Here is a 19,204-nt window from a genome sequence, read left to right as displayed (position 1 = left end):
CATTTTCCTTAGTCCCTACAATCATGAAAATCAGCATCTGCATCCATTTTAGTGTCCTCTGTGAGCTTTTACAAAACATGTGTGCAGTGTTTGCTGAGGTACGACTGCCTCCTTCATTCCCCTCCTATTCCTGCCTGCCTCCTCTCTTTAATTTTTTCCCTTCTCCCTTTTTTTACGCTTTATCACCAGGATTCTGAGCCGTGAGGGGCACAGCTGCCATCGTGCCTTCAAGAATTTCTGCTCCCAAAGGTTTTCTGTTCCTCTGCTGCAACTTGGGCACCTGGAGCTGCACAAACACATTCCTGCAGGCTGTGTTAGGAACCTGTCCCGGCGCAAGCTCAAGGGGCTCAAACTGATGGATTTCCCCATAACCCAGCTAAAGAATTGCTCCCAATTACTGTATTTTCACTTTTGTGTCAGAGAAGTACAAGGTCAGGACGCTTTTGGAAGAGCTGCCCTTTCTAGCTGAGGGGCAATAGTGAATTACAACTAAGCTACCTGTACACTTAGCACTCTCCACTGTATTTTCACATGGGCTCTCCTGTCATTTTCAGTACTTATCATTGTGTAGTGATGACATTGTTCAAACTTTTAAAGTTGAGGCCCTATTTTCCTATGTTCCCCTTTTTCTTTATCCCCAAAACATTACTTATTAGATGTAATTCCTTCTTTTCTGTGTAAAGCTTTAATCACACCAGGAATAATGCGTGCAGCGACACTGCTTGAGGATGCTTTCACTGGTACTGGCGCTCCCATGGGAGAACAGAGGTGTTTGCTCGTTTAATTTCTGATTAGGAATGCAAGGATTGCCCAATAGCAAGGGACAACTGCCTTCAGAAATACAGAAAGGGAAAACACCCTAAGTGTGGTGACACATCTTGCAGCCGTATTCCAAGGATGAGCTGCCGTGTCATCCTTTACGGAGGTCTGATGCTTCACTGCTGTCCTTAAGATGGAAGAGCAAATATAAAAAGGGCAGAGAGCTCTCCACTGTGCCTCTTTCCACAGCAAGAAAGTTATTTCCTGTGTAAGAGGAAATTTAATGCCAAAAAGGTAGTATCACAGATTCAGTCTACCACTGCCTAGTCCAAGCAGAGTGTCAGGATGAATTTAACAGAAAAATTTGGTTTTCCACCCTTCATATACCACTCCCCTCCACCAGCGTGATGTGTGTCAGATTAAAAAGAAGCTCTGGATGGGATCAGATCTGCAGTACTCCCAGGAGTACCCTACCCACCTCAGCCTGGGTCTGCGTGGAGGCTGAACCATGGAGGGACAAGCAGAGGTGACAAGAGCTGCACTAGCACAAGACAGCACACACTTAAAGTTAAAAAAGCACCCCAAATCATCAGTGCACTGCTCAGGTGGCAATGAAGCAGAGGGATTTGAAAAGTCAGCACAGGGTGAGCTTGCCGTGGATGGAGAGGGCTGCTGTGCTCAGGCAGGGTGTGAGGGCGAGATCTCCCAGGATGCCCAAGCAGCCCCATTCAATGGCTGTCAAGGGCGCTCATGGCCATTTTTTGGGCCCGGAGCGCAAACTTGAGCCCACCTCACATGGTATTAAGGGCACTTACCATGGTTTTTTGGGCCCAGAGCACACCACCAGAGCACCTCAGCTGGTATTAAGGGCACTCATAACGTTTTTTCGCACCCAGAGCACACTGTGAGCCCATCTCGAGCAGTATTAAGGGCACCCATGGTGCTCTTCTGGGCCCGGAGCCCACCTCAGCCAGTATAAAGGGCACCTGCAGCATTTTTTCAGGCCCAGAGCTCACCATGCACCTGCCTCAGCCATTACTAAGGGCACCCACAGCACTTTTTTGGGCCTGGAGCATGCCACATGCCCGCCTCAGCTGGAATTAAGGGCATTCATGGTGTTTTTTTGGGGCTGGAGCACACTGGGAGCCCAGTTCAGCTGGTATTGAGGCTGCTCGTGATGTTTTTTCAGGCCTGGAGCACACCATACACCTGCCTCAACCAGCGTTACGGCCATTCACAGTGTTTTTGTGGGCCCAGAGCTCACCGTGCGCCCACGTCAGCCGGTGTCAAGGGCACTCAAGGCGTTTTTTTGGTCTCAGATTGCACTGTGTGCCCACCTCAACTGGTATCAAGGGCACTCTTTGTTTTTTCAGCGGTGAAGCACACCACCAGCTTGCGTCAGTTGGTATCAAAGGTACTCACAGTGTTTTTTCCGGCCCGGAGCACACCGTGAGCCCACCACAGCAGTATTAATGGCACTCATGGTGATTTTTCAGACCCAGAGTACACCTCGCATCTGCCTGAGCTGGTACCAAGGGCACCCATGGTGCTTTTTTGGGCCCAGAGCACACCATGTGCCCCCTCAGCCAACATTAATGTCACGGTGTTTTTTCAGGCCTGGAGCACACCATGTACCCATCTCAGCTGGGCACACAAGACATTTTTGTGGGGCCGGAGTGCATGATGTGCCCACCTCAGCCACTACTGAGGGCACTTAACTGTGTTTTTTTGGGCCTGCAGCTCACCACCAGCCCACCTCAACCGGTGTCAAGGGCACTCATGCTGATTTTTCAGGCCAGGAGTGCACCGTGCACCCACCTCAGCTGGCATTAAGGGCCCTCATGATATTTTGTCAGCCTGGGAACTCACCACACGCCCGCCTCAGCCGGTATTAATGGCACTCAAGGCATTTTTTCGGTCCTGGGGCACACCATAAGCCCAGCTCAGCCGGCATCGAGGCCACTCGCAGTGTTTTTGTGGGCCCGGAGCTCACCGTGCGCCCGCCTCAGCCGCTATTAATGGCACTTACGGCGTTTTTTCGGGCTCGGATCGCACCATGCCGCCGCCTCACCCCGGCTCCCTCGGCGGGAACGCGTGAGGCGATGGCGCGAGGCGGGCTGAGCCGGGGCGCGTGCGGTGGGGGCGCGGCGCATGCGCCAAGATGGCGGCGGGGCGGTGTGGGGGAGGGGCGGCGGGGCGCAGGCGCTGAGGGGCGGTGGCGGCAGCCGAGGGGGGAGCACCGGGGTCGGAGGCGGGAGCGCGAGCGCACCGGGCGGGCGCGCGCGGCGGCGGCGGCGGCGGCGGGGCGGGAACCGGGGCGGGGGTGAAGGGGAGGGAGGTCCCGAGCATGCCCGGGGGGGCGGAGCCGGCGCCGCTCGACGCATGCGCGGCGTGAGGCGGGTGGGAGGTGCAGGGCCGCGGTGGCGGCGCTCGGCGAGGGTAACAATGGCGGCGGCGGTGGCGGCGGCGGGCGGTGGGACCGGGGCCGGGCCCGGCGGCGCAGCTGCGGCAGCGGCGGCAGCAGCGGGGGCTGTGGCGGTGAGCGGAGGCGCAGGCTGCGCGGCCCTGTCGGTGTCGCGGCGGAAGGACGGCGGCCCGACGGGGAAGTTCTGGGAGAGCCCGGAGACGGTGTCCCAGCTCGACTCGGTCCGCGTCTGGCTGGGGAAGCACTACAAGAAGGTGCGGGCCCGGCGGGGGCGCGGGGACTGGGCGGCGGGTGGGTGGTGGGGTGGTTTAACGGTCCCTCACGGCCCCTTCCCGCCGGGGCTGCCCGGCATCGCCGGCCTTTGTCAGCCGCGGCCTGGCCGCCGCGCCCGGCCCCTCCTGAGGGAACGGGGAGGTGGGGGGGCCCGCTCCCCTCCCCTCCCCTCCCCTCACAGAGGCGGCCGGTGCCCGCTCCCCTTACAGAGGGGAGCTCTCACAGGCTGCGTTCGCAGCCGGGCCAGGCCCCAGCGGGAAGTTTTCCTGTGCGGGCAAGTCCCGGGCTCCGCTTGGCAGGGTGTTTTTGTACGGCTTTTTTGCTTAAACCGCGCCCCGGAGGTGTCGGGTGTTTAAAAAAAAAAGAAAGAAGAACAAAAAAAAAAAAAAACAACAACAAAAACAACTCTTCGTGCTGTTGGGAACCGTGTTGCACCGAATCTGGTGTGTTTTGAACGCTCTGTGTGTGTTGCTTGGACTCCACGTTCGCTTTTTGGTAGTGCCGTTGCTCCCTACGCATTACCCTTGTCGTCCTCTTCCTCTTTCAGGTAGCGTGTTCTCTGTTCCTTTGCTTTGTTCTCAAGTGTTTTTCCTGTAAGGAGGATTTTGTAACTTTCCTTCAACACCTAAGCGTTGAAAAACCACCTGAGATGAACTTCCCATACGACACATCTATGTCTCTAGACAGCTTTGTAGCCATCCTAGGAAGAGCGTTGGCTGGGGCAGAGCCGTGTCAAGGAGAGATGCTTGGACAGCCTCAGAGTGCCTTAATCTCTCTGTTGACCTGCGATTTGCAGTCCATCCCTCCGCTCTTTGGTAGGTCTGGTGTCCGTAACCCACAGAGAGGTTTGCCCGTGGCTCTGCGGGTGCCGCTGGTGGGGTTATTTTTGTGGCAGTGCCCTGGAATGGGCACCTGCGTTAAAAACTGGAGCGGGTTTGGAGGGGTGTTTTACCGGTCCTTCCACATAGCTTTTTCCAGCGCAGCCACGTACAGTCGAATCTGCACAATGAGGGGGAGGCAACAGTTTGAGGGAGCAGCTTCAGCTATTTGTGTTGATAAGGGAATTGTAACATCAAAGTATATCTGCAGTTTTTCTTTGTTTTGATTGTTCTCCTCTGCTGTTTCTACACTTCTGTGGCGGAGCGCTCTTATTTCATTTTCACAATCAAACACCCACCAGAAGACAATAAACTTTTGAAATAACTTTGAACTGGCAGCTGCCATTTTGCAGAAGAGCAAGTCATGTTATTAAAAGCATTAACGGTTGTTGTCCCTCGCTGCTGTGAATCAGAACTGTCTAGACGAGCTGGTTCTCACCTTATGAGCCTGGCGGGTCCTCTTATCTGCAGTTCAGGATGGGAGCTTTCAGTTTGTACGCCAAAGCAAAACTCCTTTATTATAACTGGTTTACACTTATCGGTCTTACTGGTTATAAAGATTAGATGCTTATATTTACTACTGAAACTCTGGAAGGTAATTAGAATTGAGCTAAGAAGAAATCTCCACTGGGCAAAAGAATTTCAGAAAAGTGCTGTGCAAAATACTTCTAAAAAACTGAAAATTAGTTTTGTTTTGGGAAACAAGGAAACTGATACTACTGACGATTAAAGATAGAATCATAGAATCATTTAGGTTGGAAAAGACCCTTGGGATCAGAGAGTCCAACCATCAACCCACTCTACAAAGTTCTCCCCTAGATGTGTCCTTAATACTCTAAATGGAAGTGTTAATTCCTTTTTGATGTGCAGTAAATGGACTCTGTTCATCTTGCGTTATTTTTCTTTGTATGATGGACAGTTCATTCTTAATTTTGTTTCCTGTAACTCAGGTGGCAGCTTTGCTGTAGGTTTGTGACTCCTTTCAGATTATAGCTGACTTTTGTCCAGTTTGTGCTCTTAGAAATAGATATATATACACATCTCAGCAGTGGTGATGCCAAGTTGTGCCCAACTTTGGGAGCCCCGGGGATGTTGGGGAGCAGCCAGAGAGAATCCCGAGAGCAGGAGCGAGCTTGGTCAAGGATCCAGAAGTCACAATGGGCAAGGAGAGAGTTAGAGAATTGCGATTACCTCATTCTTACCTCTAGATCAGACAAGTCTTCCAATACCTGAGAGTTCTCCGTGTCTCTAGAGTATAGCTAAAAAAGTAAGAGGTTTGAATAATGTTTGGAAAACTTGCACTGGTTATTGGAAAACTCTTCTTAACAGGGAGGAGTGGGCTCAAGTCGAGGCAGTGTGGTCAATCTGTGTCAGATCTTTTGGTGATAAAATCTGTTGGTTTTGTAATGTGTTGGTGTTGATGTGATGTACTGTTTTCCTGACACAAACCTTTAGATCCTGTTTCTTCTTGGCTAAAGTGCTGGCAGTGAGGAAGGCCCTTCCCTGGCTGTGCAGAAAGTGCACCCTGGGAGCTTGCGTCGGGGAGGCTCAGGTGGTTGGGCAGAGGATGCCTGTAAAGATGGAAGGAACACTGGAGGGGCTGTTAGTGACAACAAACATAATGACAGAAAAGAGAATTGTTCATTAAAAACTTCCTCCTGCTCCCTGTTTTTTTGTGTGTGTCATGTCTGGAAGTCATCTTGTGCTCTTTCTCTGCGCTGAGAATTGCAGGAGGTCCCCCGCTTCTCCCCAGGCCTTGGACCCCGCAGTATGGATGTTGGAGCCTTTCTTCCCCGTGAGTTGGAAACGGGTTTCTGCTGTGGTTTTTAAGGCCTGGGGGATCTGACAGGCTTTCATAGCATTTGAGCGAACTAACTCTGGTGACATCAAGGTGTCCGCTGTAAGTAGAAATTTGTACTTCAAAAGTAAACTGGGCAATTCCCTTTTTACTATATTAATTCTCAGTGATCTCCAATATTGTGTTATTTAGGTAGTTGCCTTGACATTAAGCAACAAATAGCTGGTATTAAAATGTCTTGTCATAAAGTAGAGTTGTTTCTTGTGTTTAAAATATCTTCCTGAGGTAGTTTGGGATGGGTTTTCTTTGCATATGTATTATGAAGGATGCAGAAACCAACGCTGGCCTTACAACTGTTAGTCCCTAAGCACCGTTCCCAGTGTGTTCCATCGTGTCCTGTTCAATATATTGGACTTTAGGAGCTTGAGCTACTCGGTGGTTCCGAAAGCTGTGCCCTGCTCCACTGGGACAGAAGGCTGGAAAACTGATTTTTTGGGGGGGCAGGGAGGAGAGTGGTTTGTTCTGGTTTTTAAAGAGCAATTGGAGTGTTGTCTTAAAGGGTGAGTTAAAGAGAAGATACGATGGGCTGTCTGTATAGACACTAAACTGCAGAGATGAGGGATATCATCACTTGGAAATCTGGGTGGTTGGTTGAACATCTCGGACCCGCTTGCACTCGTGTCAAATGTAGAATAATAAGTTTTCTTTCTGCGTTAGTGGAGTGCGGTGCTGTTGTGAGGTGTTGGACGGGAGCGCTCCTGTTTTACCGCAGGAGGGTAAGGACGGGCGGCAGCGTGGGATCCCTTTATGCCCTGCTATTAATAAGCCTCAGCCCAACAGCGAGGAGGGACGAGCTGCTTCTTGGCAGCCGTTGGGAAATGGCAGTTGTTGTGCCCGAAGATGTCTGTCTGGAGACCACCTGCTTGTTCAGCGTCAGCCAGGAGCTGAATTTAGAGGATTTGTCGTTATCTTTCAGCTAGCCCTGACTCTGACTCCTCGTGTTGGTGCTAACCTTATCAAGTATTTCTTCAGTGTCTGACCTTGATCTAATCTGAGGGAGGATTTTTCTCTGTGTTTGCAGCTCTTTTGTGTTCTCACCTTTAAAAAAAGGTTATAACCTAAATCAAAGCATTTTAATGTTGGTTTTCCTTTCCCTGTTATTTAGTGGTCTCAGCTGGAATGTTCTTTGTTTTGGGGGAAGGAAAGGATTTTGTGCATCGGGGCTACAACACAGAGCTGTGATGTGGTTATTTGAGGTCAGTAACCACATCAGAACTGGGAATATGAATCTGTCCCTTACGCCCGTGACAAAGGCTTTCCAGTGCAGCTGCAACGGCAAATCTTGCTGGTGAAGAGATTTCCTCTGCTCGTGGTTACTCTCTATTCTTGAATGATTTGAGTTACGCTAAAAGACTTCTGACCATACGTGTCTTCTGCTTAAGGATACGTGGGTGTTTTTGTATCTCTAATTGACGTTGAAATGTTAGAACAGTCTTTGCTGTGGCAGTGGGTCTTTGGTATTTCAGCACTTGAACAAAATCCTCTTATGCCAAAGCTGTGTGTCTAGGAACAGGACATCATTTCTGTCTCCTGGAATTCACTGTTTAAAAACCTTCATTTGCTGCAGAATCACTTTCTGCTTCTGTCTGCCGTGGAGACTAGTGGAAAACTTGCAGATATATTGTGACTCCGGTCCTCTGTGGTCCCCTCAAACCCCCAGCGTATCGATCAGGAAATCATCTTATTTATTTTGCTGATTTAAAGATCTATTTGTAGTGCTGGTTAGTGTGCATAAATGTGTAAGAGGAGTCTTTTGTGTTTCCTTTTGAAGGTTTTTTTGCCCTTATTGTTTAGGGGGTACCCCAGGCAAAGAAGTGACTTTCCTGTATAAAAAATTTGCAATAGTGGCAATGCAGAATAGAGCCGGGGGCTCTTAATGTTATCTTCTTTTCTCATAGCTTCCAGCTGTCAGTGCCTCCCGCAAGAGGTAAAAATGGGATCTGCAAATAAAGGAATAAGTGCCTGAAAAATTTCACGTGTCTAAGAATATGCTTTTCCAGGTATATTCTCATGTAAATACGTTTTGCTGAAGGAAAATGTTGAAAAAAGAAATACAGTACGTCAATACAAGAATACAACCTCTCCTGCATTCGGTTTTTCACTAAGGTTGCAGTGCTGGGTGCTCCGCGTCATCGTGTATTTACAGCAGGCAGAGTTATCCTGGGGAATCTCATTTACGTGTAACAAAGAAACCCTACTGGAAAACCCTAAACTTTGACTATTTCCTTGTTGATTTTCATTTTCTGTTCTTGTTGGCTTGTTTGTGTGACAAATAAGTTCCTTCTCTACTTATCTTTTTCATGAATTATTTTCCCATGGTTTATTTAATCCTCAAACTGGTAGTTGAGAGAACCTTAGCTCGAGGGTTATGCTGAAGGCAGTTTTGTACTAGGTGCCCTAAAGAGGCTGTGCGTGTAAGTCAACTGTATGGGTCAAGAGGCAGATTTGTGAAATTTAAAGTTTTTTGATTTGTTATTGCTTGGGTTTTTTTTTTAAATAATGGCCGTAAATACAGAATTGTTCTATACTTCTGTTTCACTGTTAGTAGGAGACATCAATGGTTGCTGTCTTGTTGCATTTTATAGATTTTTTGGTGCTTTATTAATTTAAAATACTGTGTTAAACTTGACACAAAAAGCTTTAAGACTTTTAACCTGTACAGAAAAAGCAAATGTAGCAGTACAGAGTCTTTTTCCCATTAAATGAGTTATGGTGGTTATGAGGATTTTTCTCTAGTCAGCGTTGCCAGAGTGAAGACTGCATAGCTTCTGAGAAAATACGCAAAAGCTGCTTTTGCATTTTTTTTTTTTATCTTCCTGGAGTATGTCTCCCATGCAAAACTAAAGGTGCACTACTACAATGTACTCTGTTTTACTGGGAAAAAATTTATAACTGTCGATCTAGGTATGTATTTAGAGAAATTGGTACAGCAAGGTGGGCAGACAGTCTTAAATAGCTGGGTTTAAACTGGAGCCAGTGACTTTGCTTTTTGAACATGTTTAACGTGTACGTCTTGTGAATGTGTTCAAGACCAAAGCTGTCTTAGTAATAAAAATGGGAGTATTTAATACGAAGTCTGGCACTTGATCTGCTATACTTTTGTTTTCACATTTGTGCAAATCCTGAATCTGTAGTTCGGCAGATACCTGGTCTGCCTGCACCTTTTAATTTGCATTTGTTTGCTTGCGTTATAATTGGCATAGCTGAACTGAAAGCTAAGAGTTTTATTCAGACTTGAATCAGGAAGGTTGAACGTGCAAAATGATGGGAGCTCTAGGGCTATTAGCTGTGACACACTATATCTGTGAGCATCCTGGGTGTGATAGTCGCTTATTTTTAAACTCTACAAAAATAATACAGGATAAGTCTTTTATTAACAGCTATAAAAATACACAGCACTGTATGTGTCTTGGTAATCGTCCTTCTTGATTTAGCAGCCGGTAGAACACTGATAAAAAGGGTTCTGGCAAATTTAGCAAAAGGGATTGAAGTATTATTCTGTGCCTCCCTGCTGGAGGTTTTACCAGTGGTAACAAAGGCGTGAGAGCGGCAGCTCCCCGCTGAGCTGCAGCACCTGGTCAGCCTGCGGAGGGGCTGGGATGGGGTTTTCTATGAAGATGCTGGGATTAACTGGGGCATCGGAGCGAGTCACATGCTCCAATTTACTATCCGCCCTAAGATTGGTAATTCCAACAAAAGATTGCTTTAAATTGCTCTGGTGGATTCAGCTGCAGCACCCAGAGCTGCTAGTCCAAAAATCATAAAGAAAATAGTTGCCAGTGGAGAGGAGCATGAGGGTCTAGAGGTTTTTAAAAAGCCTGAGAGCAAAAGTCTTTTTCTTTAACTAGAGTCTAACAACAACAAAGACTGACTGTTATTGCTGCTTCATATCGCTGTGGTAGCTGATGAGAATTGATAGGAGTTATTAATTGGGTAAAATTGTCACAGTTGCCTGCCTTTCACAGGGGGAGGGAGGAGGGCTAAGAAAAATGCAGCTTTGGAAGTTTAGCCTTCTGTTCTCTATAGGCTCATGTTTCTGGATTAGTTTTTATACACAGGGCAGGACGGCTGAGCGGTCTGACAGGTATTTGCGTCCTTTGAGTTGCTAAGATTTAATTTCTCAGATATGTTTATCTGCCTCTTAACAAGTGCTGAAGGAACTTGCATCTCGGGGTGGTCAGGTACTGTGGAATTGTGGAAAAGTCAGTGTCTTTGTAATGTCTTTTGCTCTGTATATGGTGCTTTGGAAAGCTTAGTTAGATTTGACTGCTGTTTAACACCTCTGCTTCAAACTTTTGAGGGTTCTGGCTCTCAATTTTTTTAAGGGGCTTCAGAAGAATGTGATCTGAGGGAAGAGCAAAGGCCACGTGGTTCATAGTGTTACCCAGGGAAATGGCTGTAGGGTACCTAGTGTTACTCCATATTCTACATGAAGAAGTAATGTTTGTTCTACACTTAGAAATTTTCTGGCATGGTGAAGAGATTATACCCAGTAAGTGAACATTGTAATATTAGGAGTAATGAAAACTCAGCAGCCGTGGGACTGTATTTTATATTCCATGCTGTGATTTCTGCTTTTACATATATGCATTTTATTAGAAGTATAACGTTGGGAAACGCTTAGATTGTTGCAAAGCGTTGCAAATGTGGTTGCCTGGATCAGTTTTTCTGTCTGTACATGACATGCTATATAGTACCAAATGGATGCTTTTAGGATTAACGTGTAGTAGTTGATTACAGAAGGAGCTTGCAAAGTTGCTGTAGAAGCTTTGTGTATGTGTGGGCCAGAATTAGTCTGTTTCTTTATTAGGAACTACAAATCAGATTGAAGTAGTTAATCTCTGTCTGTAAAACACCGGGGGCCGTGATGAACTGATGATGATTCACAGATATGTGCTGTGTTTTAAGAGTAAAGCTTGAAAAGTGTTTGTGCCGTGGTGCTCCTCCTGTGCACGTACCTCCCCCCCCAGCCACAGAGTGATCCTTAAATCTTAAACCATGCTCTGCAACTGATAAAGTGGTCTGGGGAACGAGTAAACCAGTCTTCATGTTTTATTATCCTCTATCCCAAGTAAGCGCGTGTTTTTTGTCTTTCAGTATGTTCAAGCAGATGCTCCTACCAATAAAACACTGGCTGGGCTGGTGGTGCAGCTGCTGCAATTCCAGGAAGATGCCTTTGGAAAACATGTCACCAATCCTGCCTTCACAAAGCTTCCTGTGAGTATCGGGGTTAACCCGCTGCTTTACAGCAGCGTGTTTTGTTCTTCCTCCAGTATCGGTGCTGCTGGTGGGCTTCCAGGTGATTGGGAGAGCTGTGCTTCGTCTGAGGTTTTTGTCGATGCATCCTCTGGAAAGGGTGAAATAGCACAGTCCTCCTTAAAAGCAGATTTTTCAATATAATTCATCTTATTTTCTGTACATTTGGAAGCGATTTCCTGAATACTGTGGAAAGGTTTTAATTTCTAGTAAAATTCTATGTAAACTTGTAAATGTTAAGTCAAATCTGTTTGGACTTAAGCATCCTAAACTGACTGAATAACACGCACTTTCCAAAACAAACAAGTTTCCATTGGGCGTTTCTGTTGATTAAACATCAAACTTGTAATGCTGCCGGTGCTGAAAAATGGCTTTACCGTGTTCTTTACAGTTACCTAATTAGTCTGGGATAGCTTTTCAGTTGCTCAGGATATTGGTATACAGAAATGATATCGATGTTTTAAGGGTTTCTTATTTAAAGTTCAAACTTGGCCCATCTTCAGCAGTAGTACCCTAGTGATTGTGTTCAGAAATGAGTCCTGTTGTGCTTGGAACCCTGCCTACCACCAAAACAATCTCATCTGAGTGAAGTCTAAACAACTGATAGAGGGAAGAGGGATGCAGCAAACAGTAAGGACAAAGTAACGAAGGGATTCCAGATGTGAAAGGCAAGGACCGCAGCATGGTGTCTAGCACCCAGCTGGCTGGTTTTAGGGTAGGTTTCATGGGCCAAGGCAACTGTCATAAACATTGTGCACATCAGCAGGAAGGTCTTTGCTCGTCTTTGCCGCAGAGTGCTGGCTGGGAACTTACGGGCATGCAATCTAGGGTTCTATTTAGATATACGTACTGAGTGGGAAATATCATAAACTGAAGCTGTTCTGAAAACTATTGAAAGTCCTCCTATCTTCTTTGGTCCACCACTTACAGAATAGTATTTTTTATTATTTTATGGTGATTGTTTTTCCCTGGAGGTTTTGCTTATGTAAATTCTTTTGTGAGGAGTGTGAATTCATGTGTGTTTTCTCCAGAAGAGGAGTCTTCAAACTTATTAATTTCTTGGTGCTTAGGAATACACAAAGATGCACCACGAGGTACCATTAAGATGTATCTTACCATTTCTTCCATTCTGATCACCTGGTTCCTCAGTGGTAATGGAAAGATGTGGAGACAGAAGTGAATGTTGCTGTGGTTTATTTTGATATGGCAATGTAGACCATAAAACTACCCATATTCAACAAGTTGATAAACCTTTTGAGTGCTGTGAAGTCTTAAATCAATTTGTCTTATCTTAAAAATAGGTAATAAAGATTTCAGTGGTATTGTAAATATGTTGTTCCCGTGTTTAACTATTCTTGCTGTTTCAAAGGTCTAATCTGATCAAATTTGCTCAGCTTAAGTTTACAGCAGTTGGATCTCTCTGCTCTCAATTGCTTCCGACAGAAGGCAACTCATCAGTACATCTTCCTTTGTATTGTTTTGTGCTCTTAAGAGGAGGTTAGCTATCGCTTTGTATGTGCAATTTAAGATACTGGTCCAGTATTTTAAGAAGGTTTTATTATTCTGCCATAGCGCTTTGGAGACGTGCAGAGTGGTTTGGTGTTACAGAACTATGCCTGACTTGGGAAGAGAGGTGGGGCGAAGGGATGTCTCTAGTGACGTTGCTAATCTCCAAAAATGCATTGCAAAGGTATTGCAGGCTTCCACTGAAAAGAAACTGAAAGAAGCTGAAAGGTTAAAAGTTTGTGGTCATCTTAGTGACTGCTCAATATCACCACCTTCCTGGAGCCTGAAGAGGAGGAGGTTGTGCTTTTGTGAAAGAAGCAGCCCCCAAGCCATCAGAACTTCGAGTGCTGTGGACCTGCAGATGACTGCAAAGTCCTCAATTTGTGACTGCCGCTCACAACTGCCGTCACTAAAGGCTGCTGTTAGTAGTCCATTCCCTGCGTGATGCTGTTCTCCATTAATATGCGCTGCAGTGTTTCCCTTATCAGGGTGGTTTATTGGAGATTAAGTGTTGGTCTTGAGAACTGCAGTTGTTGCAAAACACAGGGACGTGGCTCACCAGGAGCACTTGCTGATGAGGACCTGTCAAACCAAGGTTGTCCTTCCAGTTCACCTTAGAGCCTTTAGATTTATTTTCCAAGTGCTAGGCAGCGTACCTCGCGCTCATTCTCTGAAGTGTCTTCCCTTGAGTGCTGGAGGCGCTTATGACAAAAGAAACCTGGTCTTTTCTGTCAGCATTGGAGGTAAACTGCTCTGAGCTGGCCTGCATCTAAATCACTGCAGGCTACATCAGTTGAAATAAAGTTCAGATGTTTTATTCAGTGCTTTAAATGGATGAAATAGACCTTGCGCTTGTGAGAGTGTTGTTAATTTTGTGTTTAAGCTCTGGTTCTTGGCAAGGTTGCCGTACAGTGCAGGGTCTGTGACTAGATCTAGAGTAAATGAAGGACTGTTACAGCTTGACTTCAGTGTGTGTCTTCTGATTATTGCTTTTAGATGCATATCATCTAGTCCTACTGAGGCTCAAAAAAAGAAAAAGCTGATTAATTCTCTTAAAGGCAGTTTTGCAGGTTTCAAGTAAAGGCTATATTAAGATATTAACTCTAAAGATGGCAAATTGTGTGGCTGGTTGATCTTAATTGCCTTGTTATGGTGGATTTTGTTGGGTAAAAATGTTGAGGGCAATCTGGTTTATTGATAGCTGCATCTTTTCTGTGGAACAGGTTTTGTCTAATTGTTAAAAGCAATTTCCTTTTATGCTAGTAGCAACAACCACAGTTTAATAAGAGGGTCTTGCTAGAGTCTGCTGACACTTCAAAAATGTGATTTATGTCTATGGAAGAGATTTGTGTACTGTTTTTCATGATTAAGTATTGTCTGGACTTCCTCTGTGTGGTAGTAAAATTCTAACTTGCCAGAGTCATAGAATCATCATAGAATTGTAGAATGGTTTGGGTGGGAAGGGACCTTAAAGCCCATCCAGTGCCACCCCCTGCCCTGGGCAGGGACACCTCCCACCAGCCCAGGTTGCTCCAAGCCCCGTCCAACCTGCCCTTGAACCCCTCCAGGGATGGGGCAGCCACAGCTTCTCTGGGCAACCTGGGCCAGGGGCTCACCCCCCTCACAGCAAACAATTTCTGCCCCACATCTCATCTAAAGTCTCTGTGCCTGCTTGTGCTGCCGGAGGCTTCCGGATCGCTCGCTCAGCCTTGTGCCAGGCTGCAGAACTGCCTTCCACCATTGCACCGTTAATGCGGAAAGGTGTCACTTTGTCATTGAAAGATGTAATGTGGGCTAATGGCGGGCAGCTGGATGAAGGCGAAGCTGCAGCAGCAACCCCTGAACTTGGAGTAGGGACCGTTGGGTACAGCAGTGAGATCAACGGTTTCCCCAAGTGCCGGTGAGGTGGGCTTTGCTGCGGCGATTTCATTTGGTTGCGGCATGTCAGCAAAAAGGGAAAGGTCAATTCTGGACGACCATATGTATGTAGGACAGCTGAGGATAAGTAACAGCAACTTGCATGCTAGTACTGCAAAAAGATCCTTTACAATCAGTCTTCTGGTTTCATGATGGGATTTATTTTTCTTTTTAGAGCAGGTAGCGATTGCTTGCATGTTTGTCAACCAACGCTTGTATTCTCAGAGCCAAGTCTTACGGCAATAAAATCTTTCAGTGTGTTAAAACATTTTGTTTTAATTCAAACTTCTGATCAGAGACTGCTCCATCCATGGAGGACTTTAGTTTGCTAAGAATAGTACCGAAATGCATGCGGCTCATAAACTGGCAAGTACCCGTGCGGCAGCTTTGAGCTCTCTTTATTACTCTGTGCACAGCGGGGCTCTAAACAGATGGTAGACCAGGAGCAGTTCCGTTCTCGTTGAATGCTTATGAAGGATCTTTTTTATGTTGTTCTTGGACACTGGTGTATTTGATATCTCACAGAACTGCTTTGCTTTCCATTAGCAGCTCTAGAGCCAAGGAAGGCGATGTTTCATTTAAGTCCCGTGCTACCATTTTAGCTGCCTGGCTGCAGTATGGGTTTAAAATGCTTGGTTGGTAATGCTAAGACTGTCTGCAATTTGGTGTTCATTCTGTGGAAGCAAATACTCCTGAGGGCTAATATAATAGACTTTAAAGAAAATGACATGTTCTGTTGTAAAAAGTAAGATAAAAGCTAAATCAGAAACATTCCTAATGTAGAAAAACTACTAGGAAGGCCGTTGTCTGTGTGGTGTCTCCAGCTTTGTGCTTTCTCTAGTTTCAGCAGAAGGCAGCTTGCAGAAGGACGCTGGTAACCAGAGCTCAGCCATTAAACAGCTCCCCAGATTCTCTTTTGTGAATTGTACAACTTTCTTATTTTTATTGAAAAAACACAAAATAGACCAATACTGGTCTGTATGTTTAGCAATCGTATGGAAAGATAAGTTTCATTTCCTATTTCAGTAAATAGTTGGGCATCTTATACCGGCTGGAGCAACCTCAGAAAGGGTCACCTCCAGAGTGCCCCTGGGCTGCTGTGCCTCTCTGACGGGGATGGGAAGAATTAAAAATAAAAAAATAAAAAATCACTTTTTCGTGGGTTAGTCGAATGAATTGATTTATCAATCATATTGGAAAGGGATCTGTAACTGTAAAGAGAAGGCCTGGTGGACAGAAACAGAGTTTTTATTTGTTCTATTATCATGTCAGGTGTTGTTTTCTTTATCACGGGTTAGTTCATCAGTGCTCTCGCATATTTTTTGTGTTCCTCTTCCAAATCCTGCATTGAGAACCAGAGAGATCCTGGGTGTCTGTGACTTGTGCTGGAAATTAATCTAGTGTTGCCTTTCCCTGCTCCTGGCTTCAGCTGAGCCATCCCCTTGTCTTCCATTTCTAAGATGACTTTGACCTGAGCTTTTCCTGAGCACATACAAACATCCTGACCAGAGATGTTAGTAAAAGAGAAAAGATAATTCCAAACTAAAATCTATCAGAAAATTGTACCTTTCTGTCTCAGAAAGAGCCCTGCTTTCTTAGTAACCTTTTAGAGGAAGGACTGGGTGGGACTCAGTAGAGCTTTTTGGTCTCCTTGTGCTTCTGTTGGAATTTCAGTTCTCGGATTCAGAGTACCTGTTTACGAACGTGTGACTCCACTGTACTCTGCTATAATTGATAGAGAATGAGTTGGATTTAGTGTATTTTAGAGCAGATGTGCACAGTGACCTTTCCCGATCTTGACAACTTTTTGCTGTGATGGAGGAGGGATGTGAGGAGAGAGCTTTGGGAGCTGTAGCGAATATGGAGCCTGGGTTTTAGATGTTCCTTTTTAACGATTTGTTTTAGTCTGCTTAATACAGATGAAGAGCTTCTTAACTGGCAGCTATGATTTTAGATTTAATGTACTGTGAAATGGATGTTCAAAGAGCAGTTCTGATTTCTGTTTTACAGCTACACGTGGAATTTTTTTGCAAGCTACTCACGTAAGGAAGGACTCGGAGTTTTCAGATATGTCGGGTTCTGCTTGCAAACGTGAATTTTTCCTAAACCAAATGCATTTAATCATCTTGAAACATCCTTAAAGGAGAACTATGCATTTGATAAGTTAAATGCCTAAAACTCAACTAACAAGTGTGTATTCATTTAAAATAATTACATAAAGGTCAATGTCATTGTGTTTTCACTTTTCTTTCTGGTTCCAGGCAAAGTGCTTCATGGATTTCAAAGCTGGAGGTACATTATGTCACATTCTTGGTGCTGCTTACAAATATAAGAATGAACAGGGCTGGTGAGTTTTTTATTTTGATTTGTACACCTTTTGCATGACATCAAGCACATGAAATGCCTATGCAAACTACTTAAAGTTTAATACTTTCTGGAGAATTGGGTAGGCAAGGGAGTTAGAGATGGGAAGAGGAAACTTATTTTTTTTCCTGTTTTGCTGATGGTAGCTTTTTTAAGACACACCCCCACACTTCTAAATGTGACCATAAGTTGTCCAAGTTTAAGGTCTTGAGCCTGTAGGTTGGGAGTTAATTACAAGCTTGAGGCTTTTTTTTTTTCCGTTTATTTGCTGTGTGACTGAGCAAAGTAACCAGTATCTTAGAATCATTGTTTCCCATCTGTAAGATGTAAATCTTTATTACTGTATTGCGTATAGAGTTTAGCTATAATTGGGAGAATATGAAGCATTATGTAAATACTAATAAATGCTCAGTTTTCCATTGCTTATCAACCGCCATAAACGGAGAGTGTAAGTAGTTAGAAACACTGCCCATGGAGCTATTGACACTACTATTGAAACTATTCATGTGGCATTCCAGTAGTGTTTTGGCCTGTTTCTTAAGTTACAGTCCTCTTTCCAAGACAGCAGTAGCACGAATTACTGTATTTGAGAACGCTGGAAAAAATCCGAGGATGAAAAGTCGATAAATAAAAGTAAGCAGAGATTGTTCTCGTACATTAATTTAAAGAGTTTCTGCTCTGATGTTGTGCAGACCTGTAACAGCATTCCTGGAATTGACCGTCTTTGTTACCCACAAGAGCAAATTAAAAGGCAAAAATTAAGTTGTTTTAGTGTGGTTAGTGAATTTTAGGAGTTGTTTATACCCATATCAGTTAAATAGGTGTCTGAGGTGGATATATCAGAAAGCTGGTATGAGTGAGCTGCTCTTAACTTTTTCCTACTCCAGTATTGCCAGCGCCTGGGACGTGGTACGTGGTTGTGTGGCGTATCTTTCAGGAGTGTCTTGCTACCTCTTTGCCTGAAGATAAAGGAGTTAAATGGCTCCTACTTCATGAATACTGAAACATTCCAATTTTTTCCAAGCAAATTTAGTTTTCAGTCATTGAAATTTGTCAGCAAAACTCAGCTACGTGATTGCCTCCTCTCTTCTCACTCTCTTGCTGATGCCTCAAAACTAGTGGGTAGTGCCTTGTGTTTGTGCATGTGGGATGTAGAGGGAAGTAATACTTGGATTTAACTCTGAGGATCAGACTTAGAGCTTGGAATGTATCTTCACTGACTCAACCAAATAATACGTGGTGTTTTGCCTGAAAAATGATATTTTAATTTTTTTTTTAATGGTATGCATTGTCGCTCTTGCTTAACCTGTTTGTGAATGATCTGTCTTATAGGAGAAGTACCTTTCCTCGTCATAATAGGTATGTCTGAAAAATGCACTTATCCAGTGCAGCTGGACATACCTTGTCTATCACTGCAATCCGAGTAGTTGTTTGCCAAAACCTGTCAGAGGGTATCAGTTAAACTAAGGGCAGGAAGAATTAATATTACTATTTTATCTAAATGGGCAACTAAAGAAAGTGCTATTTCTTAATATGTTGAGAATGTTTTCTCAATACATTACCTTAAGGTATGGGTTTCAAAAGGAGGCAAAAATTTGGGGGCATGTGTAGCATTAAATAAATGAAGTAATGCAGATTTTAGGCAACCAAATGTAAAAAATTTTGGTCAAACTTGAATGCCTTAAGTATCTTTGTTTCATAGGTACTGAAGACTTTATTAGGTGTCTAGGAAAATAGGTTAGTTTGTGTTTATTTGGCATTTGTCTTCCTTCACTTCCTTGAAACTATTACATTGGAGAAGCACGTGTTTGGAATACAGACTGTGAAGCTGTCAATGGGGGAATACTGGGGCAGTGGCTTGATCCTGGCTCTTCAAATCCCATGTATTATAGGTGTAAAACACTTTATTGCTGTGCAGTGAGCTGAGACTTATTGATGACTGGCCCTCCTTCTAGAAGTCAGTGTAAA

At 44.8% G+C, this 19,204-nt stretch overlaps 1 protein-coding gene across 2 annotated transcripts in view; it reads left to right on the top strand.

The window, feature by feature from the left end:
• Positions 1-3,141: 3,141 nt before the first annotated feature.
• SMARCC1 (SWI/SNF related, matrix associated, actin dependent regulator of chromatin subfamily c member 1) overlaps positions 3,142-19,204 on the top strand; it is a 97,271-nt gene continuing 81,208 nt past the window's right edge. For both annotated transcript variants that reach the window (XM_054190314.1, XM_054190313.1), the window contains exons 1-3: positions 3,142-3,438; positions 11,291-11,410; positions 17,134-17,219. In XM_054190314.1, coding sequence (XP_054046289.1) covers positions 3,142-3,438; positions 11,291-11,410; positions 17,134-17,219 — 503 coding nt within the window. The remainder of the gene's footprint in view (positions 3,439-11,290; positions 11,411-17,133; positions 17,220-19,204) is intronic.

Source organism: Rissa tridactyla, chromosome 2 (genome assembly GCF_028500815.1).
Source record: "Rissa tridactyla isolate bRisTri1 chromosome 2, bRisTri1.patW.cur.20221130, whole genome shotgun sequence".
Classification (NCBI taxonomy): domain Eukaryota; kingdom Metazoa; phylum Chordata; class Aves; order Charadriiformes; family Laridae; genus Rissa; species Rissa tridactyla.
This window is presented reverse-complemented; position numbering and strand designations above follow the sequence as displayed.